Consider the following 25,891-nt stretch of genomic DNA (forward strand, 5'->3'; position numbering starts at 1 on the left):
TTAAGGATTTGGGACCTCCAAAATATTTTCTAAGTATTGAGATTGCATGATCAGATAAAGGAATACATCTTAGCCAACAAAAATTTGTCCTAGAGATACAATAGAAGGAGCTCTGTCGAGATGCAAACCTGCTATCATTCCAATTGAGCAAAATATTAAGTTAACGGCGTTTGAGTATGACACGGGATTGTCAGCTCTAGATGTGGATCCATTGAGGTATCAGAGACTCGTTGGAAAACTCAATTATCTTACCATGACTAGACTTAACATATGTTATGCAGTGCAGATCATCAATTAATTTATGCATAATCCAAAGTAGTCTTATACGAATGCAGCTTTGTAAGTCGTGAAATACTTGAAAGGATGTCCAGGACTATGAATAATTGTATCTCGAGATTTTATTATTTTGTTGCTAAAATTGTATCTTGAGATTGTAATGTGGAGATGATGGCTTACTATGACACGGATTATGCCACTTGTTTCATGAGCAGAAGATCTATTATTTGAATTTGTGTTAAGCTAGGAAAATCGTTGCTTTCATGGAAAAAGAAATAATTAATTGTCCCATTGTCATCAACTGAATTTGAATATTGAGCCATGACTAAGACCATTTGAGAAATAGTCTGGATTCAAGGTTTGCTTCAAGATCTTAGCGTACGGGTAAAAGACCGACTGCCTTATTTTGTGACAATGATGATGCCGTTCTTAAACTTGCAGCAAATCCGATAATCCATGATAGAACGAAACACATAGAGGTTGATTGCCATTTCATTCGATAAAAAATTCAGGATGGAATAATCAAGACAAGAGGAATAGGAACTACGTAACAGCCTGCGGATATCTTTACCAAACCCTTATGTCAAAGACAGCACACGTATCTATTAAGCAATCTTGGCATTTTCGACATATATAAGCCACCAGCTTGAAAGGTAGTATTGGAGATACCATTCTTTTTCTTGGAGTGATTGAGTAAATCTATTTAATTGGGAATTCAATCGTGTACAATTAGGAAAGTATCTTCTATATATATTTTCCTTTATTGTGTCAATACATTGTATTATAAATAGAGCCTTCTATAAAAGGTCTCTCTAAGTAATACACTTTTTATAGATTTCCCCAATCATCTGTTTCTTCTCTATTTTGTGTCATATTTATCTCATCCTTCAATAATGGAGTAATTCTTGTTGAGCAACCCATCCTCGCTCATCCTAGCGAGCGCCTGCTCGAGCTGGTCCCACCTTTGCTCTAGCGTCCCGGTGTACCCGATCGAAATGCGCACGAGCCCCGGAGAGATTTCGGCCAGAGCCTGCTCCCCCCTGCTCAACTCGCTGCTCGTGCTGCTCCCCGAGCACGACATGAGCGTCTCGTGGTACCCCAGGCTCACGGCCATGAGCCCGAACCGCGTGACGTTCTGGAGGTGGTGCATCAGCCGATTGGCACGCTCCTCCGTCTCCATGTCGACACACAGGATGCCGCCGTAACCATAGTCCTTGTTGGCCATTGACTTGAGGAGCGCATGCTCTGGGTGGTCCTCGAGGCCCGGGTATATGACCTTGAGGCCCATCTTCTTGAGTCGGGTCGCGAAGGCGAGGGACCGGTGGCAGTGCTCCTTCATCCTGAGGCCTAGGTGGGGGATCCTCTCGGAGAGCTCGAACGCGACCTTGGCATTCATGGTCGGACCAAGGAGCATCAACGCCCCTTGATGGAGGTCCATCATCGAGTTCACCAGATACGCCGGACCGCAGACCGCGCCTGCATTATTTCCAAGGAAAAATATATTGCATGTATCAATACTAGGTTATTCATCATTTCTTGTTTTTACCAACATGCAATACGTGCGAAATCGAAATCAATCCCAATAAAAGGAGATGTGTACTGCGAAAAGAGAGAAGCGCACACCTGCGATGATGTCCGCCCCTCCGCTGATGTACTTGGAGATGCTGTGCACCACCACGTCGGCGCCGAGACGGGCCGGGGACAGGACCATCGGCGCAAAAGTGTTGTCGACCACCACCGTCACTCCCTTGTCATGGGCCAACCTGCAAAGCTCCGGTATGTCGGCCACAGTCAGCGTCGGGTTCGACATGGACTCAAAGTAGAGCACCTTGGTCCGGCCCCGGACCATGGCGGCCTCCACCGCGGCGTGGTCCCGGATGTCCACCAACGACGTCGCGATGTTGCACGCCCTCGGGAGGAAGTGGGTCAGGAGAGCGTGGGTCCCGCCGTACAGCGTCCTGGATGCCACCACGTGTCCCCCGCTGCTGCACAGCTGCATTAGCACCGATGATATCGCGGACATCCCTGCGTAGGTAGGCTCCGGGATTAGCTCAATGCATCACCCAAAATAAACACGCAAATGATGAGAACTGATGGGCTTTACCGCTAGCGGTGCAATAGGCGGCTTTGGTTCCTTCGAGGGCGGCCATCTGACGGCCGAGGTTCAACACGGTTGGGTTGAAGTGGCGGCTGTAGATGAAGAAGTCGCGGTCGGGACCGAGCTCCCCGGCGAACATGCGCTGCATCGTCTCTGGCTCCATCACCGTGAAGGTGGTCGACGCCTCGATCGACATGTTCACCCCTCCGTGCTCTCCGAACTCGTGCCTCGCGCTTGCCAGCGCCGCCGCCGGGTCCTCCCACACCGTTGCCGCCAGGGCAGGCGTTATCGATTTCTTGGCCACCATCGCGTCCTTGCCGCGATCGGCGCCATTGTAGCCCGGCCTCTTCTTGCCAGCGTAAACGAAGCCATGTGTTCTTACTTCAGCCATGTGCGCAACCACCACTTAGAGAGAGAGAGAGAGAGAGAGAGAGTTGAGGAGGGGCTGTGGAGGTGGTGGAGATGGTGATGATGAGCTATAAATAGCGAAAGGGCGGTAAATTTGCTTGACATCAACTACAACTGTGCTTGTGAAATTTTAACCTGCACAGGGATTAGAAAACGACATCCAGGGACCGGATGATTAGAGCACATGTCAACCCAATGAGTATAATCCACCGAAGTTGACCACACGAGACAATAAATTATATATTAGTATAAGTATGAACACGTGTACTTTGTGGATTGTCGCAGAAGAGATTGTAGTGACTGGATGATAAGGCACATGTAAACCGGATGAGTATAATCCACCGAAGTTGACCATAAGAGATAATAAGTTATAAAAAAGTATATATTATATATCGGTAATTGTATAAGTATGAACACAGATTTTGTGGATTGTTGTAGGAGAGATTAGCATCCAATGACCGGATGATGAGAGCACATGTCAACCTGATGAGTGTAATTCGCCGAAGTTGATCGTACGAGACTATAAATTATAAAAAAATTATACATTATATATTAGTATAAGTATGAACAAATATATTTCGTGGATTGTCGCAGAAGAGATTAGCATGTAGTGACCGGATAATAAGGCACATGTCAACCCGATGAGTATAATCCACCGAAGTTGACCATACAAGATAATAAGTTATAAAAAAGTATACATTATATATTAGTATTTGTATAAGTATGAACACTGATTTTGTGGATTGTTGTAAGAGACACTACAAAAAAACATGTAATTTGCGACGAAATTTGCGACGGATTATATTTTCCGTCGCAAATTAGCGACGGTTTATTTCCGTCGCAAATTTGCGACAGAATTTGCGACGGATGAAAAATCCGTCGGAAATTTGCGACGGAATTTTTATCCGTCGCAAATTTGCGACGGAAATAAAAAACCGTCGCTAATTCCGTCGCAAATTTGCGACGGAAAAAAGTTCGTCGCAAATTTCCGACGGAAAAAAAAACCGTCGCAAAATCCGTCGCAAATTTGCGATGGAAAGAAGTTCGTCGCAAATTTGCAACAGAAAATAAATCCGTCGCAAAAAGTTCGTCTCAAATTTCCGACGGAAAAAAAAACCGTCGCCAATTCCGTTGCAAATTTGCGACAAAAACGAACGTCCGTCGCAAATTTGTAGTTTATCAGTCCCTGATATTCCAACCCTATCTCTCTCTCTCGCTCTCTCTCGCTTTTCTCCCTCTTTCATATGTCTGAAATCAGCAAAATCCGCGCACGCATATATTAATCTCGGTGAAGCTTTTGTACCGGTAAGTATCATAGCTAGCTTTGTGACTATTCATCGTTGAATTGTAATTTTTTTTATTTTATATATGTTTGTGTTTGTTTTTTTTTCGTATCTGCATCATCGGTTTAACGACCGGCGACCGGCAACACCTCGCCGGCCTTTGGATGAGGCCGAACGGCCACGCCGTTTTGCGACGGAAATAGTTTCCGTTGTAAATTTGCGACGAATAAATGAAAATTCCGTCGCAAATTTCCGACGGAATCAGGGATCCGTCGCAAATTTTGCGACGAATTTCCTTGATTCCGTCGCAAATTTGCGAGGGATGAATTCCGTTTCCATCGCACATTAAAAATTATTAAAAAATGATTCTTAAGTGATTATTCTTTTTGGGTATGTGTCTAATTGAAGGTCTCGCAATCCAAGTGGACGTTGCAGTTCTCATCAAATTGACCACTTTCTCCTACCAATATTTCAGTCAAATATTTGGGTAAGTCTTCTTTACATGGTAATTTTTTCTATTTTTGCAATTTCATATTAATTGTTGTGTGAATAACAAAAATTATAATTTCCAAAATTTTATGGTTTTAATTAAGAACAATAGATATGATATTTTAAATATTTTACCAGAATTTTTTATTTTAATACAGACACAATGCAAAGAGAAAGGGCTTGGATGTATAATAAGAACTTACCTGGACGTCAAGGATTGACGAGATGAGTTTCAGATCGGGTTGGAACTATTTTTAGACTTTGCTAGTAGTAAATATGAGTTCATGGATGGAAATAAGTTAAGGTGTCCGTGTAAAAAGTGCGGTAATGGTAAATTTCTTGTGTGTGATCAATTTAGAGAACACCTTACTAGATTTGGGTTTAGTCCGAACTATTATAATTGGACTTCCCATGGTGAACCATTTATATCTGATGAAGGATACGGAAGAAGTGACCAATTTTCAATTAGGGAAGAATGTGGCTATTATGAGCAATTGAACCCATACGAGAGAATGGTGATTGATGCAGCTAGTTATAATTTTGTCACAGAATCAAATCATGCAAGTACTAGTTTTACTCCTACACGTGAACAAGTGGGTACTAGTCATGCTTCACAATTGGAAGATATATGAGTAACGGGTTTTGATGAGAATGTCTATAATGAAACTTTTCAATCTAATCAGTTCTGGGATGTGTTGAAAGCAGCAGATGAACCTTTATGGGCGAGGTTGTGAGGACCACACTAAGTTATCGGTGACACCCGACTATTAAATATCAAGGCAGAGCATAATGTGTACGCGGATCGCTTCAACTCTTTTGTTGAAGTAATGCGGGAATCATTGCCTCGTGATAACATCATGCCAAGTGATTTTTATGATATGAAAAAGCTAGTGGATAACTTATGTCTTCCTGTTGTAAGGATTGATATATGTAGTAAGGGTTGTATGATATATTGGAGAGATGATGAAAATGCAGAATCTTGCAAATTCTGTAGCCAACCTAGGTACAAGATTAACAGGAGGCCGGGTCGTAATCAGAAGCGTAGACCATGCAAGCAAATGTTTTATCTGCCCTTAATCCCCAGATTGCAAAGGCTTTATGCGTCTAAAGCCACTGCTGAACACATGACTTGGCATGCAAATCATGAAACAGAAGAGGGTCTAATGTGCCATCCTTCAGATGCGGAGGCATGGCAACATTTTGATAGAACATACCCTGAGTTTGCGATGGAGCCTCGGAACATCAGGTTAGGTCTCTATGCCGATGGATTTGCTCCATTTGGGAAAACGGGAAAAAGTTATTCATGTTGGCCAGTTATCTTAACGCCGTACAATCTTCCACCTGGTATGTGCATGAAGACACCTTATATGTTTTTGAAATTGATCGTGACAGGGCCGCAAAATCCGAAAAAGTTGATAATGTTTATATGCAACCATTGATTGAGGAGTTACAACGGCTATGGGTTGAAGGTGTCCCTACGTATGACGTTTCTACCGATCAAACATTTGTAATGAAGGCTGCCCTTCTTTGGACGATAAATGATTTTCCAGCTTACGGAATGTTATCTGGATGGAGTACAGCTGGGATATTAGGATGTCCGATATGTTTGGAGAGGTCAAAGTCATTTAGATTAAAACATGGAAAGAAGCCCAGCTATTTTGATCTATGATAATTTTTACCGCCAAGTCATCCTTTCGGAAGGAATAAGAAAGAGTTCACCAAAAATAGGACTGAAAGAACGCGTCCACCATTGAGGTTGACCGGCGATCAAATTTGGGAGCGTGTGCAGGACTTTCCAACTGTTGTTGAGAACCCGCACGGCACGACTTTTGCGTACGAAAGTACACATAAGTGGACAAAACGCTGTTTATTTTGGGATCTACCATATTGGAAGGCCCATCTTATTCATCATAATCTTGACGTCATGCACATAGAAAAGAATGTTTTCGACAATGTCATAAATACTGTGATGTATGTCGCCGGAAAAACAAAAGACAACTTGAACGCAAGAAAAGATATGAGAGATATTTGCGATCGGCCAATACTAGCTGTGGATGCAAGCAGCAGGGGACCAAAACCAAAAGCAGTTTATACATTGGATAAGGAGCAGAGGCGAGTTGTTTGTCAATGGTTGAAATCTGTGCGGTTTCCTGATGGATATGCTTCGAACCTCGGGAGATGTGTTGATTTGAATGAATGCAAGTTCACAGGTTTGAAGAGTCATAATTGTCACATCCTGATGGAAAGACTAATTCCAATAGCTTTGAAGGAAGTTCTACCGAACTTTGTATGGGGCGCCATTACAGAGTTAAGCAATTTCCTCCATGATATTTGCTCGACAGTGTTAAAAGAATCGCTCATGGAAAAACTAGAGAGAGATATTTCAATTATTCTTTGCAACTTAGAAAGGATATTTCCTCCAGCGTTTTTTGATTCAATGGAGCATCTCTTAGTTCGCTTGCCTTATGAGGCCAAAGTTGCAGGTCCCGTCCAATTTCGATGGATGTTTCCATTTGAGAGGTAATGTTTTTTTTAAAATACAGTTCAAATTAGTTTATCATATAATATGTTCCGATAAGCTTCTTTCTATTTCAACTAGATTCTTATATCATTTGAAGAAAAAAGTGAAGAATAAGGCACGTGTTGAAGCTTCAATTTGTAATGCGTATATTGTGGAAGAAGTGACAACATTTGCATCATACTATTTTGAACCGCACGTTCAGTGCAAGAGGCGGAGAGCAGGCAGAAATGATGAGGGCCCCATTAATCCCAATTACACAACATTCTCTATTTTCAATTATCTGGATCGACCAAGCGGCGCATGTCAGTTTCATTACTTATCAGGCGAAGAATTTCATGCAGCCCGTACTTATATTTTACTGAACTGCCAAGAAGTCAAGTCATACTTCAAGTAAGTGTAAATTTGCAAATATATGTTTTGTGTGTCAAATATTTGCTAATATTTATATGGTTTTTAATATTAAGATTTTCCAAACTTCAATATTTGGACTACAACCAAATGAGTTTGACCGTTTGTGCGATGAACAATTTGCAGCATGGTTCAAGACATATGTAAGTTGCCTATGGACCAAAACCAAATTATTAAAATTATATACATCATTTAGTATAATATATATTATTGACTTTGCATGTATAACCTTAGGTTCACAGTAATTATTATAAAATTGAAGGGCAAGGATTGCTATATCATCTGTCATGGGGTCCACAGTTAAGAGTTCGAAGTTGGCCAGCATATTTCATAAATGGATATAATTTTCATACTCAAGAATATGGAATGGGAAAATCCACAATGAATAGTGGTGTGTCTGTTCGGTCATCCAATGGTAGCAGTTCAGAAGATGATTTTTATGGCTTGTTGGATGAAATCATAGAGATAGAGTACCCTGGATCATTAATGATGCGGGTTGTGTTATTTAAGTGCACGTGGTTCCACCCCGTTAAAGGAATGAAGGTGCATACGAAGTTCAATTTGGTTGAAATAAATCACAACAAAAGGTATATGAAGTATGAACCATTTGTCTTGGCACAACAACCAATTCAAGTATGTTATGCATCATATCCTAGTTTGAAATGTGACAAAGCTGATTGGTGGGCTGTATGTAAAATCAAAGAAAGGAGGAAAATCGAGGAACACTGGAAGGATAGAGCCTACCAACAAGAGGAAGTGTGTAACACGGTTGAAATTGAGGAATATAACATACAAACTTTACGAGATCCGTGTGGAGCAATGATAGATGTGGATCCAACTGAAATTTGCGAATTAAATGTACAAGAATATTCAGAATCTGATTTTCAGACAGATGACGAAGACGAGGACGAAGACGAAGATTAAAACTTTAGTCACAAAACACTACATATGTGTAATTATTAATGCTACAAGTGCTATTTTGGTTGTTATCATTATTGTTCTTGTTATTATTGTTATTGTGCTTTTTTATTATTGTTATTGTCGATTATTCTTTTTATTTTAATTGATCGTCCGAAATTTTGTCCCTAAATGCCAACAAGTCAAATATTATTAACTTGCCCTAACATTTCCGATATTCTAATTTCCATTGCAAAATTTGAGATGCCAAAATTTTAGACTGAAAAAAAGACGTAGCAAATTTAGGACCCAAATAAATGATATGCTAAATTTTTGACCGAAAAAAAGACGTCACAAATTTACAACGATCATGTAGTATGTCCATATTTGCGACGGACCAGTATAGTCCGTCGCAAATTTGCGACGGACTCAATCTGTCCGTCGTAAAATTGCGACAGATTTTTATTTTCGTCGCAAATTTGCAACGGATTTTTTTTTACGGCGCAAATTTGCGATGGATTTTTATTTCCGTCGGAAATTTTTTGTCAGTCGAAAATTTGCGACGAACATAGAAAGTTCGTCGCAAATTTGCGACGGAAAGTGGAGTTCCGTCGCAAATTTGCGAAGGACCAGTATAGTCCGTCACAAATTTGCGACGGACTCAACCTGTCCGTCGTAAATTTGCGACTGACTATACTGGTCGTCGCAAATTTTGCGAGGGAATTTTTACCGCTCAAAATTTGCGACGAATAATTTAATCCGTCGCAAATTTGCGACGGATTTTTATTTCCGTCGCAAATTTGCAACGGATTTTTTTTTACGTTGCAAATTTGCGATGGATTTTTATTTCCGACGGAAATTTTTTGTCGGTCGAAAATTTGCGATGGACATAGAAAGTCCGTCGCAAATTTGCGACGGAAAGTGGAGTTCCGTCGCAAATTTGCGACATTATTACCCCCTGCTCCTCCTCCCCTCCTTCCCCGACACCGCCCAAGCCCGATCTGCGCAGCTCCCCCGCCGCTGTTGCCGTCGAAGCCGGCGCCGCCGCCCGGCCTTGCGGCCGCCCCGCAGCCCCCGCCGTCGCCGATCGCCCCGCGAGTGCCCCCGCCCGTCGACGGTCGCGGGCCAGCCCCTGTAGCCCCCACCCCGCCGTCGCAGCCAGCGGTCGCCGTCGCCGTCGCCGTCTGCCTGGCTCGCAGCCCCGACCCGCAGCCTCCCCGCCCGTCGTCGTTCGCCACGCAGCCCCCCGCCCGTCGCCGATCCACGGGCCGCCCGCCCCGCAACCCCCCGCCCGTCGCCCGCCCCACCGGTCGCGCCCTCGCCCCGCCCCGCCTCGCCGCCTCGCCGCGTCCGAGCAGCGGCCCGAAGCCTCGCCGCTGCCGACCAATAGGCCAGGCCGACGCGTCGCCGCCCGGCAAGATCGCCGCCTCGCCCCCTCGCCGGGAGGCGCCCCACGCCGTCGGCCCGCAGCCGCCGCCGTCGCCGTCGCCGCCCACCATCAGCCGGCCGAGGCTCGCCGAAGCAACCCCGCCCGTTGCCGCCTCGCGGAGGAGCACTGACCACCGCCGCCGCCGGCCAGCCGTCGCCGATGCCGTCGCCACCGTCGCCGCCGCTTCGCCCTGCAGCGCCGCCGCGCGCGCTCGGCCACCCGCCTCCTGGGCCGCCGGCCTACGCCTGTCGCAGCCGCCGACGCTGCCGCAGCCCGCCGACGCCGCCGTCGCCGCCGCCCGACGCCGCTTGCCGCCGCCGACGCCGTCGCCGCCGAGCCACCGCCGCTCGACGACGCCGCCCGACGCCGTCGCCGCCGACCGACACCGTCGCCGCCGAGCTCCGCCGTCATTCGTCCGGTCGTGGCCGAACACCTTGCCGACTAGTCACCATTTGGGCCCACGCCCGCGCCGGGACCGCCACTGTTCGATCGGCCGGTTTTTGTTGTCTTTGAACCAAGTAAGCAACTCCCTAAACCCTAGTTAGTATAATTAAGTAATTAGTCGGACTTGTTTAGGGATTATTTAGGATCACTTTTCGTTGGCTAAGTTACGGGTCGATTTTAGGATTGCATGTGGCTTTGATCGATGGTCAACTGGTTAATTTGTCTATTATGTGGATGATTAAGTGTTAAATGACGATAAAGTGATTGATTAAGCGTTTTCACAGAAAATGCTTGAAAATTGAACAATTCTATAAAAAATCATGAAAAATTACGGAAAATTAAAAAAACGGTATATGTTGGCAACAAATATGAAATTTGACCGTAAAAGTTTTTTAAAATTTTTAAAAAACTAAAATTTCATAATATCACAAAATGGCAAAAATTAATAGTGACCACCCATTTTTAGTGAAATTTAGATTTTTTAACGTTCCGGGACAAAAAATATTAAAATATTAAAAATTTTCATAACCTTATAAAATGGCTTAAAATAAATGTGGTCACCCATTGTGAGGGAAATTTTTATTTTTTTTGGGTGAAAAAAAAATTAAAAAAATATAAAATTTCAAAACTGCATATAATTGCCTAGAAAACATGAGGCTATCAACTTGCAGTGAAATTTTAATTTTTTTAGGTGGCCAAAAAAAATTAGAATTTAAAAATTTTCAAAATTTCACGGAATAGCTTATAATACCTGTGGCCACCCACTTTTAGTTATATTTAATTTTTTTAACGCGCCCTAAAAATTATTAAAATAAAGAAGGACAAAAATTTTGGAAACTTTACCTAATAGCTTAGACTACCTGTGGCCACCCAATTTTAGTATGGAAAAAAAAAAATTTATTTCACGGAAAAAATTTTATATTAAAAAATAATAATTTAAAATTTCTAAAAATTTTAAAATTTCAAAACTTTACAGAATGTCTTAGAATATCGGTGGCCACCAACTTTTAGTGAAATTTTTTTTTAAGGTCCCAAAAAAAATTTAACAATAATAACAATTTTTCTCTTATAAAACTTTATAGAATGACTTAGAATACCTGTGGCCACCCACTTTCAGTGAAATTTAAATTTTTGTACGTGGTCAAACAAAATTTATTCAAAATGAATGCGATTCATATAGTGATGTTTGATACCTATGGCCCCCATATCGTGCTCATATATTGATGTTTCATATCAAAATGAATGGGATTCATAGTATATTTGTTCGTAGGAAATTGCACGTCATAAGCACTCAACATTGGCTCATTTCAAGGAAACATTTTCTTAGTCTTTCCATCAAAATGGTAAGCTTCGTCATGTACATCATTATGTGTCCGTAATACGTGTCAATAGTTCTTTACATATTCGCATAACCTTCCTACTTGTCAGTATAAACGTGGAGGTCATTCGTATAGAAGACAAGCCTCTTCCTCGTCCTCATCCCCGGCCCTTTCCTCTTCCCCTGTCCCGTCATCTAACCCTCAACCACAATATGGTCCGTCATAATATGGACACGTTGGCCCTTCCTCGAACACTCAACAACATGTTACGGGACTTGGCCACATGCGAACTGAATCTCCTCCAGTTCAATCTCCTTTAGCTCCCTCTCCTTCCGTTCCACCTCATTATTCGGCGGAACAATCGAATATTGACGGAAACACAGGTCAAGAAGATAACCGATTCTTCATATGCCCATTTGGAGATTCGTAAGTACTTCATTTTTATTTTAGTATATGTAATATTTAAGGCTTTAGATATTGATGTCAACTGAATTGTCGATGTTGCACAATATCCGTATGATTGCAGATTCACGGATGCTCCATCTATTGTGAGGGAATTGAACAAAATAGTAAGAAACTTTTGGATGGGAGAGTATATTACTTACAGAAGTGTTCCACAAGAAGTGAAAGAAATGTAGTGGAATGAGTTCAAGGTAAGTTTTACATATTTTATTTTCTCACCAATTAAGTTTGGTGTAGTATATTGATGGTCAAGAATGATGTAAAGGGACCATAACAACTCTGTAGTTTTCGATACCTAAAGGACCAGATATTTTCCCCGACATGAACTTTACAAAATATGTCTATATTTGTCTGGTGCATGGTTATGGATATGTGATCATCATAATAACTTTCAATTTGTGTTTTTATTCATTGCAGCGAAAGTTCAAGTGGGAGAGGAAGCGGAAGACAATGAAGTGAGAAGAATTTTCGATAAGAAAAACGGTGATTTTATGCGAAATGTCATGAATTAAGCGAAGATCAAGCAAGTGAAGCCGTCTTTCTTTACAGCTGACAATTGAGCGGCAATTAACAAATTTTGGGCATCCGACCGAGTCGACAACTCGTGAGCGGAATAAGAAGAATCGATCTTCTAGTTCTAGTGATGGGTCACCACATATCTTTGGGGCTCTATCAACACTGCGGAGCATCGCAAACGACTGGTAAGTCTGTTAAATGAGTTATAAGTTAATTTAATTCAATTACTCATGTTTACATTTTGTAGGCACAAGAATTGGGGACGGAATCAACATTTGCAGCTACATTTGAACGCACATTTCAAAAGAAAGATAAGACATGGACTGGCAATCGAGCAAAAGCTATTAAGGTATGTAAGGTTATACTTTGGCTTATATGTAAACTATAATGAAAACCGTGAATGCTTTCAATAATTATGGTAGATATATATATATAGTGATTTTATTTTCATGTACATTGTTAATGTAGAAAAAATATGATGAACTTTTAATGAGCAGTGCTAGTGGTAGTGATGATTGTCCTGAGTCCGGGCCATCAGTTAATAATATGGCATTATGGATGGAGGCAACGGGTGGGGTGAAAAAAGGGAAAATATTTGGGATGGGATCGTTGTCAAGGATGTACATGCCGAATAATCCTGGAAGTTCATCATCCACTGCGACTGGTCGAAGGAGGTCATGACAAGACGAGCAATTGACCCAAGAAGTGCATCGTCTGAATAATTTACTTGTTCATAAGGACGAACAAATAAATAACTTGGAACAATAAATGAGACTCGTTATGCGACACCTTAACCTCAATCGCTATGACGATCCTCCTGTACCTCCAGCCAATCCAATAGGTGATGGGCACAATGATGACCAACACATTGATGCCGAGAATGCTGATGATGATGATGATGATGATGATGATTTTCTCTAGACTTTCTAGTTAAAATTCTCAAAATCGGGGGTAAGCTTGCTTCATAATCTTGGTTTTTCATAATTTCACTCATATTCATATGTAAGAACAGTTATGTTAGTCCTGAAACGTATTTTTGTTAACCCTCTTGTTATTTTACACCTAGTTCCACATCCATGCATAAACGCTTCTTTTATATTCTGGACTGATTTATGTATCGACATTTCCTCAGGTCTCGACAAAAGTGACTACTTTTGGTGTCCTGCCATCGTACCAAAGCTGCGTCTTCTTGTGTATGGTTTTTCTACGTCTTCTATGGTTGTCCTGTCTCTTAGTTCATGTTTTGAATGTATTGTAAGATTGGATATCAAATAGCATCATGTCAGACTCTGCAACTTTCCTTCAGTTATTTGTTTCAATTATATGTCATTGTGGCTGGTTTGTCAGAATCTATGATTTGTTCGTTTTTCTGTTTCAATTATATGTCATTGTCTCCTTTGTTTGATATGGACAAGAATTTATGGCCGAAATGATGTAAAAATAGTGACGAATATTTTAAGCCGAATTTTGCGATCATTACAGTTTGTCGCTAATTTGCGACGAATACATTTTGCAACGAATTTTGCGACGAAATTTGCAACGAATTTGCGACGAAATTTGCGACGAAATTGCGACGAATTTTGCAACGGATTGTATTCGTGGCTAATTTGCGACTAATTTTGCGACGAATTTTGCGACGATTTTGCGACGAAATTGCGACGAATTTTGCGACGGATAGCGTTCGTCACAAATTTGCGACGAAATATTTGCGACGAATTTTGCGACGAATTGTATTCGTGGCTAATTTGCGACGAAAGTTTGCGACGAATTTATTTTCGTCGCAATTTTGCGACGAACTTTTAAATTTTCCGTCGCAAAATTTTGCGACGACCTAGTAGCGACAGAATTTTTTCCGTCGCAAAATTCGTCGCAAATTCGATTTGCGACGGATTTTTCCAAATTTTCCGTCGCAAATTTCGTCGCTAATCCGATGTTTTTTTGTAGTGAGATATTTGTATCCAGTGATTGGATAATGAGAGCACATGTCAACCTGATGAGTATAATCCGCCGAAGTTGATCATACGAGACTATAAATTATAAAAAATTATGAATTATATATTATTATAAGTATGAACACATATATTTTGTGAACGTTTTTTGTTTTTTGGTACCTGCTATCCATGATTAAATTAGACCCTGTGTTTGCCTTCCTTCCTTCCTTTCTCTCATTCGTTATTTATTTAGTGTCCTTTTTTTGTCATTACATTAAGTTCTTCATATACATGTTAAAGTGAAACTTACATTAAAGTAAAAAGCTCAATTACTTTTTTTACTTTCCCATCAAAATTTGAAACCTAAAATCGTGTGGAAAAATATGTAAATCTGCGCGAAAACATTCGAGTGTTATGAAAATTTCAAGAACTTCGAATTCAATTAAAGTCAAAGTCGTGAAACAAGAGATTTAAATTAAGCAAAATGTAAAAGTCTTGCAATCCACGTCATGTCATATCACCATACGAAGAGAAGGATTGATCAAATATTTTATTGAATTGGCATGTGGGGCATGTGTGCCACCCCTCCAATTAAATTGGAAAAAAATAGTCTTTCTATAATTCGTGGAGTTACGTGAGCACGGAATCTTCGGCCAAGAAAATAACAAAGCGAGTATCAAATCAACAATAACCACCTAACGTAGCATACCTACGCGAAGTCTAACTCAAACACAAATCTACGTATTCATTGTGTTCTTGTCGTGGTGCCCGATGTTGAGTTCCGGCAAGACAAGGCACAAAAACATGAACTAAGAGAAAATCTTGAAAGCCTGAAGGTTCATGCCCGATCCCGGATGAACCAGCTCAAGTCACCTGACACGAGTGCCGTCACAACCGTAGGCCACGTCCGAAGCATGTTCAGATTGAACCCACGGGAGTCACATCCAATCCCTAGAAAGGCGGCAAATGGCGGATTGAGTCGGTTTCAATTTGGTTTTTGGAGCAGTGTACAGATCACCTCCAAGCTCAACGTCAATTTCGTCCTTCCTTATGCGTCGGAGCTGTCCTAAAAAGAGTAGAGCTCAGTTGGCTGAATTACTCATTTCCGTTTGGACTCCATTTTTTTTTGTTAATTGTGGATTGGTTATGTACGGATCGCCGTGGCAGCCAAGTCCGTGAAATCGCAAAAATCGGCCTCCAAGAACCTTAATCCGGTGAGTAATTGCTCCCTAGGAACAAAATTCAAGATTGGAAGTTCGTTTTGGCGAAGAGGAACGCGAGGAAAGGGGAGGTCAACTCTGGATGAGCGGCATTTGGAGACTGAGATGGGCGAGGCCAAATATGGACGAGTGGCTCACGAGCAACGCCAACACTCATCCATGACCATCGTCAGCATCATTTGGCTAGATGTGGTCGCCTCGCTTTGTGCTAGTGACTCCGCTAGTGGCAACGATGGGGGAGGGGCGGAGGTCGAACTCGGAGGAAGGGGATGACCAGATGGGTTTCTCGAGTAGAGGGACCAGAGTCGTGCAAGTGAGGGAGAGGGTCGGAGGGAGAAGGAGAGAGAAGAGAGACAGGGAGAGGAGGAAAGAGAGATGCCATTGTTGCCGAGAGTGAGCTTAGAGAGAGGGTAACTGAGGAGAGAGATAACGAGAAGAAAAATGAAATGTGGGCCCCACTCGGACACAAGGAAGTCCACATGGATTCGTTTTTAATATAAACATACCAAGTCAGATTAAACTTTTTATTATAAAAGTCACGTAATATTTTTTCGCAGAATTTCTCGTTGGAGATACTTAAGTGATCGTTTTTCTCCGATTTGTCACTTAAACGAGCCAGCAAAAACTTTTGATACTAAAGTGTACCGTACAAAATTTTTGACACTTCTAATGTCCTTATGCCCATTAGATTTGGATTGTTGTTGAAAAGATTCGCTGCCATATTTAACTACATTGGATGAAATTTGAGTCCAAATAAACCAGATCTTGTTACAAGGTGATAATAGTATATACATGCTTGGTTTAGTCTAATTGTTCATCATTAAATTGAATATTTTTGTCCCCTATGTTAGACTTATTATGAATTTGCATACTCTTGAGTAACTCTGCTTCATGTAGCTACATTTATTGATTATGCTGAACATGGTTCCTTTATTTAAAAAAAAAAAAACAAGTGATGTGTTTGATAATGATACAATAATTGAGATAATGCATACAACAGAGTGCAGAAAGAGAATAATGACATTTTGGCTCCGTTTGTTTCGCGGAAAATTAATTATTTGGAAAACATTTTTCGAAAAATAATCACTTGTATCACTTGAAATAATTAGTCGATGAAAATATTTTCATTATTGACAACAATTTGTGTCTAAACATTTTCACAGACGAAGATAAAATATTTCATTCATTCATTTTTTAAGCAATACAAGTAATCATTTTTAGGAAAATGTTTGGAATCATCCATTTTTCGCGAAACAAACTGAGCCTTTATATATTGGATTTCTCGCTGTATTAGAAGGATAGTGTGACACCAACTAGATTTCAGATTCAGATGAGACAAAATCCACCAATGGATATGTGTTTACCCATGGTCGATGTATAGTAACTTAGAAATTAACCGAACATAATTGTGGGGAAATGACAATCCTGCTAAACCAAAAATCAACTTTGTTGAAGCAAATGACTTTCATGATGTAATTACTATGGTCATTTCCCAAGCCAATATTTTGGCTAATGTGAAAGAATGGGTGGTAGACTTAAGTGCACCAGGTATATATGTGCAAACAAAACGCCTCATCCTCCTACCCTCTAGTAGAAAAAGGAGAAAAGATCACTTATCTTGGTGATTGGAGAACTGCTCAAGCTCTTGGGAAAAGGAAAATTCTTCTCAAACTCAAATCTAGAAATGAGACTAAGTAGTTAAGAAACTTCTTAGCAGATATTCCTTTGGAATAAAAACCGAACCTTTTGTGTCTAGGTATTGTGATTGCCAAGAGCAATAGCCATTGCAAAGAATGAAACTTTCAATGGTAAAAAGAGACACATTCGGTTGAGACGTGATGTGGTAAAGCAATTGCTTGAAGATGAAATTATGTCTATTGATTATATGAAGTTAGAAATGAATTCAGCCAATCCTTTAACTAGTACATTGAGGGAAATGGTACTTAAGCCAGTTGAGGAAGATCAATAGTGATGGTAACACAACCTATGTGATTGGCGAATCCATGGATTATGTTCATATGGGTAATAACAAATCATTTGTTGATCTAGTGAGGCACTATTAAAAAATTTGTCCTTCCTAAAGTGAAAATAATGCAAAACTACAATGAAAGAAATGTTGAGCTAAGCTCTTAATGATTTCCATAACCATTATTGGTGGAGTATTAAACTGCAGTATACACTTGATAGAATCATCTACATAAGTCTGGAGTGGGGCCGCTCTTATGAGAATTTTGGCAAAATCTCTAGAGCACTTACGAATAAACCAAGCACGCGCATGACCTATTAGCACAGAACTACGTTGAACAACAAAGTTTTTGAGAGCGTAATGTGATTGGTGAAAATTATAATCCACAAAAGAATTTTTTGGTTCATAGAAATTTCAAATTTCACAAATGATTTTGTGAATTATATTTCATTCTTTCTAGGTTTGGTTCATAGCCCAAAAGGCCAATTCTGGTGCATTACATTCCATTGAGTTTAACCCAACATATATATTTCCTTTCTTTTCAAAACCTTTTGAAATATGTGGGAGATTGTTGGATATTTCAATAGTGTTGAAAATTTAAAGTCACTGTTTTGTAATGGTTTCAAAAACAGCTTTAATGGAAATTATAACCGCCATCAATTTGTAACAATTTCATAACACCTAATTTGATTTGTTTCTTTATTAAGCCTCTCCTTTTGACTATAAAGAGAATCTCCAAATCACAATCAAAATATACCAAAAACATTATTTTCTCTCTTTTCTTTCTATTTATTTGCTAAGTTTTGCATATAACAATATTGTTCCCGTTCCCTCTATTATTCTGTGCGGAGTAAAGAGGTATGGGAAGGATAGCCGCTTGAGGCTATCACACCGAGTTTCCTACTCCGAAAAGTGAAATTATCCTTAAGAACAGCACTTACACGCGTCCAACAATTGATCTTAATTTTGTCATCTTTTCCAACATATTTCCAACAATTCTTATTTCCATCTTCTCCAAATTTTTCCAACAAACGGGACACATTATTTTTAGGGTTTCTATGCCGCCATCTCTCCTCTTTGTTCTACTTAAAGCACTTCAAAATTGTTCGTGATCTCATGACTCGCGACTTGTCTTTCAACATCTCGTGATTCACATTAGTTCCCTCAGCGAGTCTAACATGAGAAGCTGCGAGTTGCATGTGTTACTTAGGCACGTGACTTCCCCAGACCTTATCTTAATCGTATTTTTTCCAACTTCTGTCTATTAAAAATTAAGATTATGTCACTGATTATGTCACTATGAATCTAGTTGCAAGGTCAAACTTGCTTCCATACGCGCTTATCTATCTTAAAAGAAGGGAGGCTTCTTCTTTCCTTATCTTTCCATGTGCTTTAATTTTAATCAGTAGCATTGTATTGTATCATATTATAACATAGTGCTACAATTATTTTTCGATTTATGAACATGTGTCCTTCTAACTATTTGTTGAAGTGTCACGGTCTGTTCAACTTCTACTAAACAGACTATGCATTCATTTACTTTTTTGTTTCTTGATTTACCTAACGGATTCAATATTCCACGTAACACGTGGGTCGATGACTAATTGAATATAGCGTTATGTTTTTCGTTGTCCATATCTCAGCTTCGACTTTTCTAGACAACTAGCCCAATTTCAATGCCAAGTACATGCAGTAATTTGATATTTATCATTGTCTATATTATCTGAAAGACCCTTATGAATACGATTTCCTTAAAAATATAACGATCTTGTTATCATTACAAAATACATAGTTTTTCTAGCGAAAAAGAAATCATAGAGTCATCTCAAAAGTTGAAAAGAGAGATGACAAACACAACAACTTCTTATAAATTTCATATTTGTTATAGCTGTACCATAGTTGGTCATGCAAACAACAACCGAAGACTTAAAAAGTGTACATAATTATATTTTTGTTCTTGATTAAATTTAACAAACCAAACAGTAACCTTTCATGCGTGTGCGAAAAGTAATTTTATAAAGTACAATCTTTCATAACTAAGCTTATGCTTAACTTATTCATTATAAATAATTTCTGTCAATAATGCTAAACTAAGAAAAACTCATGATGAATTATCATTATCTCGTGAAATGAGTTATATAGAGCCAAATTTGTGAAATCATAATGCATGAATATTTGACATGAAATAGGCTACGGATCAAAGAGGTGAACAAATCTAGGCCCTATTTGTTTTGCGGAAAATATGAAATTTCTGAATTTTTTTTTCTTAAAGTCATTTTCCAGGAAAATGACAATTTTTTTACTGTATGGCCGAAACCTGAAAATGAACTAGAAAATATTTTCTTTCATTTGGAATCGAAAATCCAATTTGATTTTCCTCTGTGCACTCCTTTTTATAATTTTTAATTATTCTTTTTCTTTTAAAAAATCAAAATTTTATTTATTTTTAATTTAATTTTATTTTTTTATTTCCTTCTTCTTCGGCCGATCGCTGGCCCCAATGACAGCCAATGATCGGCCACAAGCTGGTGAGGCTCGAGCTCGCCAGATTCCAACAAGGCAAGCCTCACCTATTCCTGCAAGATCAAGCTCGAGCTTCGCTAAAGGTCAGCGAGGCCCGAGGTCTTACTAGATTCCAGCGAGCCCGAGCCTCACTAGCATTGGGCAAGCTCGTCCCTCACCTGTGGCCGGCAATCGGCAGCAAAAGAAGGGAAAAGAAAAAAAAAGAAAAAGAAAGGAGAAAAAAATTAAAAATTCGATTTAAAAAAAGAAAAAATTATTAAAAGGAGTGCACGGAAGAAAATGTACTTGGTGTAAATGAATGAAAGAGGAGGGAAAATGATTTCCTTTTTTCAAAAAGAAGAAATCATTTTCCTCACTTTTTAAGGTGTTTTTTCCATTGACGGAAAATATTTTCATTGACATGTTTATTTTTTGATGTTGGCACCTAAATTTTGGCTAATTATTTAATAATTTATTGCATAGAAAATTAGGGATCGACCTCGGCCCATAGCAAAAATAATTTTCATATTATTACATATAGTTTTTAGAAGCATTCATGGGACCGGCAGTGGATTAAGGTTATGAACTTAATTAAATTATATGGATCAAGTTAGTAGGAAGGACATATTTCGGCCAGGCCTTGAGGAGTGTTGGTGGCCAAAAATTCCAAGGCAAAATACAAGGTTCTGAGCTTTAATTGAGATGAGTTTAGCATATATGACTAGGGTTGGAATTTATTAAGAGTTTTGAGCTTAATTAAGCCCATAAGCAAAACTGAACTAGGCCAAGCCCATGCACATTGCCTTCGCCAAAACCCACTAGAGATGGGAGGCTTTATTGAGTTTAGTTCAAACAAAGTTAGCCCATTACAGTTTAATTAATGAAAGGCCTTAGGTTATTAGACCTTGTTGACACTTGATTTTGCCAGTTGAGATTTCGCCATAAAAAAACGAAAGGAGGGACAATTAGGTGAAATAGTAAAGTTATTAGAAATTATATCCTTAAAAAATATTAAATCAGGGGTCGGTTCAGTCAAGTGAGACCGGTTTAGCCCGGCCCTTTCGCAAGACCCAACTCGCTTGAGCCTAGCCCTCGACCCAGCCTTTCTAGGGCTCCTTCTCGGTCCGGCCTCTTCTCACACAACCCCTCCCAGTTTTTCTCTTCACTCCTATTTCCTTCCCTCGGCCTAGCCAATCTCCCTTTTGCTTTCAGCCCAGCATCCCCTTTTCACTCAACTCTGCCCTGCCTTCACTTCTCCTTCGCTCTCCGCTTGCAACTTTTACAGAATTTTAAGATACTTGCACTAAATAAAGGTTTAACTCGAAAGAGACTCTTATGTATGTATATTAATCTTACGAAATTTTTTTTGCTGTATATTTTTTATATTTTATTTTAGAAAATTTTGTTTTACAAGCAAAATGAGGGATTGTTGGTAGTTTATTTGTAAAACAAATCAAGAGGTGCCTTGTCCCTATCCCACGTCGAAAAGATGTGAGTGGTGATTATTTTACAAACTAAGAGTCGTCTTATCCCACATAAAAAAGATATGAGTGGCGATTATGTTATGGTTATTTTTTTATTTATTTTTAATTTCTAATTACAGTTAAAAAATGGTTAATACCACGAAAAACTCCAAACTGGTATACTAGTGATAAATTTATCCCAAACTAATTTTTTGACCCCCAAACTGGTACATTTGTGACAAATTTGCCCTCCGTTAGTTTTCGTTAAATTATACCGTCAAATTGTTAAGTTGGATGACGTGTGGTAGTTAACAGGTGCACCAATTTGGGTTTTAACCCTTCGTGGTATACTAGTTCGTGATTTTTCAAATTATTAATTTAATTTAACGAAGGGTAAATTTATTACAAATGTACCAATTTGGAGTTTTTAGTAGTCAAAAAATTAGTTTTGGGTAAATTTGTCACAAATGTATCAGTTTGGGGTTTTTGGTTGTCGTAAAATTAGTTTGAGGAAAATTTGTCACAGGTATACCAGTTTGGGGTTTTTCGTCCTTAAAAAAATGAATAGTTGTGTTTTTTTTGTAAATACTATGTTCGTTCACAAAAGGATTTCGCTATTTATTATCAACGTTTCTAGTTCAATAACTACCTCTCTTAATTTTCGTCTCTTTCTCAAAAGATATACAACCATTCTTTCCAATTTCGTTTTTGAGAGTTTTTAGAAAAATGCCATAGTTGCTATATGGTATTATCAATTTGGTATTATTATTCTGAGACGTTGTATCCTAGAGGATTTTTGCCACTAACTATTAGCATTGTTATGGGACAAATAATTTCTTAAATAGAGTGTTATCATGCTTTAAAGTTTGATTTCATCTTTCTTCTCGATTGCTTAATTTTTCCCCAACAAATTGAACTCGAGAAAAAATGCTAAAGAGTGCAACGGAAGATGCGAAAAGACTCTTGGTTTGGACTTGCTGGTGTTTGATAGTTGGAGACGGTGGACGAGAGATTAATATCATTCTCCACAAATCAGTTTTTAAAGTGGTTAATTCTCAGATAATTTCCTACCCTCTTGAAGGAGCCAAACTTCGTATTCTCCATTTCTGGAGAAATCAATTCAAATTTGTCAAATTTTCTTTTAAGTTAACAAGCTAAAACACAAAATTGAATCGCAATCCATTGGTTTGATAGTTCGACGATGCAATCACTTGAAATTCGCATGTACAAACCTAATAAATTCAATCCAAAAGAAGGACGGCGATGATGTACCCAAGTCGCTAATAACAATCACTTGCAATTTATGGAAAAAATTGATGATTCGAAGTTCGTGGAATTTCGTCTGACTGATTGATTAAGGGAATATAATGAACCTACATAATTCTAAGCCGATAAAATTGAGGATAATTATTAAAGAAGTCCCAAACCTTTCAATTTGGCCTATTTAATCCTAAACATTTGACAATTTGCTAATATAGTCCTTCTCGCTAAAATCTCTGATGTGGACATCGGCCATTCTACGTGATATGGCCAACGATCCTAGTACTGCTACAATGAAAAATAAAATAAAAAATTCAGAAATTTCATTTTAATAAATTGTAAAAATTATCCATGTCAGTACCAGCCATACCACGTAGGACAGTCGTCGTCCACATCGGCGATTTCCTGCCAAAATTAGCTGGAAGTACTACATTAACAAATGTCAAAAGAATCGCAATCCATTGGTTTGATAGTTCGACGATGCAATCACTTGAAATTCGCATGTACAAACCTAATAAATTCAATCCAAAAGAAGGACGGCGATGATGTACCCAAGTCGCTAATAACAATCACTTGCAATTTATGGAAAAAATTGATGATTCGAAGTTCGTGGAATTTCGTCTGACTGATTGATTAAGGGAATATAATGAACCTACATAATTCTAAGCCGATAAAATTGAGGATAATTATTAAAGAAGTCCCAAACCTTTCAATTTGGCCTATTTAATCCTAAACATTTGACAATTTGCTAATATAGTCCTTCTCGCTAAAATCGCTGATGTGGACATCGGCCATTCTACGTGATATGGCCAACGATCCTAGTCTGCTACAATGAAAAATAAAATAAAAAATTTAGAAATTTCATTTTAATAAATTGTAAAAATTATCCATGTCAGTACCAGCCATACCACGTAGGACAGTCGTCGTCCACATCGGCGATTTCCTGCCAAAATTAGCTGGAAGTACTACATTAACAAATGTCAAAAGATTTAGGACTAAATTGGCCAAATTAAAAGGTTTATGACTAAATTGATATTCGTATAATAAGTTAATGAATTTTTTGGTTATTTTTCCGCAAAACTGCTTACCCATCAATAAGGTGTTGGCTTAGATGAGTTCGTTCCTTTTCTTGTGGTCTTGGGTTTAAGCTTTTTTAGAGTATACACTACAAAAAAAGTAGGTTTTAGCAATGAATTTTGACACGAAAAATTTGGCAAAATTCGTCGCTAAATGAATTTGCAACGAAAAAAATTTCGTCGCCAATTCGGCGTCGCTAAATTGCGATGAAATATATTCGTGGCAAAACTCATCGCTAATTTGCCACAAATTGTATTCGTGGCAAAATTCGTTGCTAATTAATCGTGGCAAAATTCGTCGCTAATTAGCCACAAACTATATTCGTGGCAAAATTCGTCGCTAATTTTTTAATAATTTTTTGAATTTTATTTATATTTTTTTCCCTATTTCTTCGCCAGTCCGGCGACTACCTGAGGCCAGCGAGTTCGACCTCGTCGGCTATGGGCGAGGCTGGCCCTCGCCAGCAATGGCGAGGCCGCTCGACTTTGCCCAGATCTGGGGGAGGCCGAGCGACCTCGCCATGGCCACCACTCGACCTCGCCGTCACCCAAATCCGTGGCGACAGCGAGGTCGAGCAGCGGCCATGACGAGCCTGCTCGGCCTCCCCTAGATCTGGGCGAGGTCGAGCGGCAGCCATGGCGAGGCCACTTAACCTCACCGTCGCCCAGATCTGTGGCGACGGCGAGGTCGAGCAGCCATGGCGAGACCGCTCAACCTCGCCCAAATCTGGGAGAGGCCGATCGGCCTCATCATGGCTGCCACTCGACCTCGCCGTCGCCCAAATCTGTGGCGAAGAGCATAGGCGCAGAAGAGAGAGAAAGTGTTGTGGCTCGCCCTCGCAATCTCCCACTGATCCATCATCCATCGAGGTACGCAGCACTGGTAGCTTGACTCCAACCCTAGAATCTTGCTCGGTTCCTCCCCCTTTCGGCGCCAAGCGCCGTCGTGTTCTTCACGGCGAGCTTGGGTTTTCGTTCCGGGTCTCGCGAGGGCGTCGGGTTTGAATCGCCGTTTGTTGTTCCCTCGTGCTCCGGTTTTTGTTTGTGATGGTTCTGCGCATTGTGTTGTTTTTTATGTGTTGAGGCAATGGGGGGTGTTTTTTATTTTCTGGGTTCTGCGGAACGATGCATGTGGCCTTTCCCTGGCTCTTGATTTCGTGGGAATTTGAGTAATTTTTTTTTCATCTCAAATTAGCGATGAATTCAGTTTTCGTCACAAATTCCGTTGCTAATTTGCAACGAAAATTTTTTTTGTCACAAATTGCATTGCTAATTTGCGACGAATTTTTTTTTCGTCACAAATTCCATCGCTAATTTGCGACGAATTTTTTTTTCTTCGGAAATTCTAACGCTAATTTGCGATGAATTTTTTTTTCGTCGCTAATTTGCGACGAATTTTTTTTTCATCGCAAATTAGCGACGAATAATTTTTCGTCGCTAATTTCCGTGGCTAAATCCTTGTTTTTTTTGTAGTGATAGAGAATTCAAATCTGAAAGAACTAGACCGACACGGGGAGTATACCCTTAAGATCGTCTCGGGAGGTGGACTAGTTATGGCGCACAAAAGCTAACCTAGACACCCCCTACCGCTTTAACCAAAAAAATATTATTGTCATTTTATCAGCGTTGATACAGCAATTACTAGATAATAAAGGCAAATAATCTTCACAAAGTAATATATTTTCGCACTATCGGCACGTTTATTTTCTCCAAATAGTTTCACGATTGAATTGATGGCGAAGCCAAATCCGGAGTAAATTTATGTGCCCTCAAAATGCATGACATTATTTGCAATATCGAAAAATAGTTGTATCTAATAATACCTGTTATATTATTCTAATTTTTTTTTTTCATTTGAAGCGCAAACAATGCAATTCAAAATATACATATAGTTATATGAGCAAAGCATTAACGGGTAACAAA

General features: G+C 39.7%; 1 protein-coding gene across 1 annotated transcript; it reads right to left on the bottom strand.

The window, feature by feature from the left end:
• Positions 1–981: 981 nt before the first annotated feature.
• LOC115687181 (methionine gamma-lyase-like) lies at positions 982–2,802 on the bottom strand. Its single transcript, XM_030612662.2, has 3 exons — positions 2,381–2,802; positions 1,900–2,301; positions 982–1,752 (listed from the first exon to the last, which is right to left on the bottom strand). Exons 1-3 carry the CDS (start codon positions 2,763–2,765, stop codon positions 1,157–1,159), a joined length of 1,383 nt encoding a protein of 460 aa, XP_030468522.2. The 5' UTR covers positions 2,766–2,802; the 3' UTR covers positions 982–1,156.
• Positions 2,803–25,891: the final 23,089 nt, after the last annotated feature.

Source organism: Syzygium oleosum, unplaced genomic scaffold, assembly GCF_021117445.2.
Source record: "Syzygium oleosum isolate NSW1041296 unplaced genomic scaffold, Sole_v2.1 Sole_v2.15, whole genome shotgun sequence".
Lineage (NCBI taxonomy): Eukaryota > Viridiplantae > Streptophyta > Magnoliopsida > Myrtales > Myrtaceae > Syzygium > Syzygium oleosum.

Bases quoted from the DNA above. Each gene is read 5' to 3' on its own strand.
- LOC115687181 (XM_030612662.2), bottom strand. From the start codon at position 2,765: ATGGCTGAAGTAAGAACACATGGCTTCGTTTACGCTGGCAAGAAGAGG. The intron at 2,302-2,380 runs GTAAAGCCCATC...CTACCTACGCAG, and splicing joins CGCCTATTGCACCGCTAGCG to GGATGTCCGCGATATCATCG. The intron at 1,753-1,899 runs GTGTGCGCTTCT...GAAATAATGCAG, and splicing joins AGGGGCGGACATCATCGCAG to GCGCGGTCTGCGGTCCGGCG.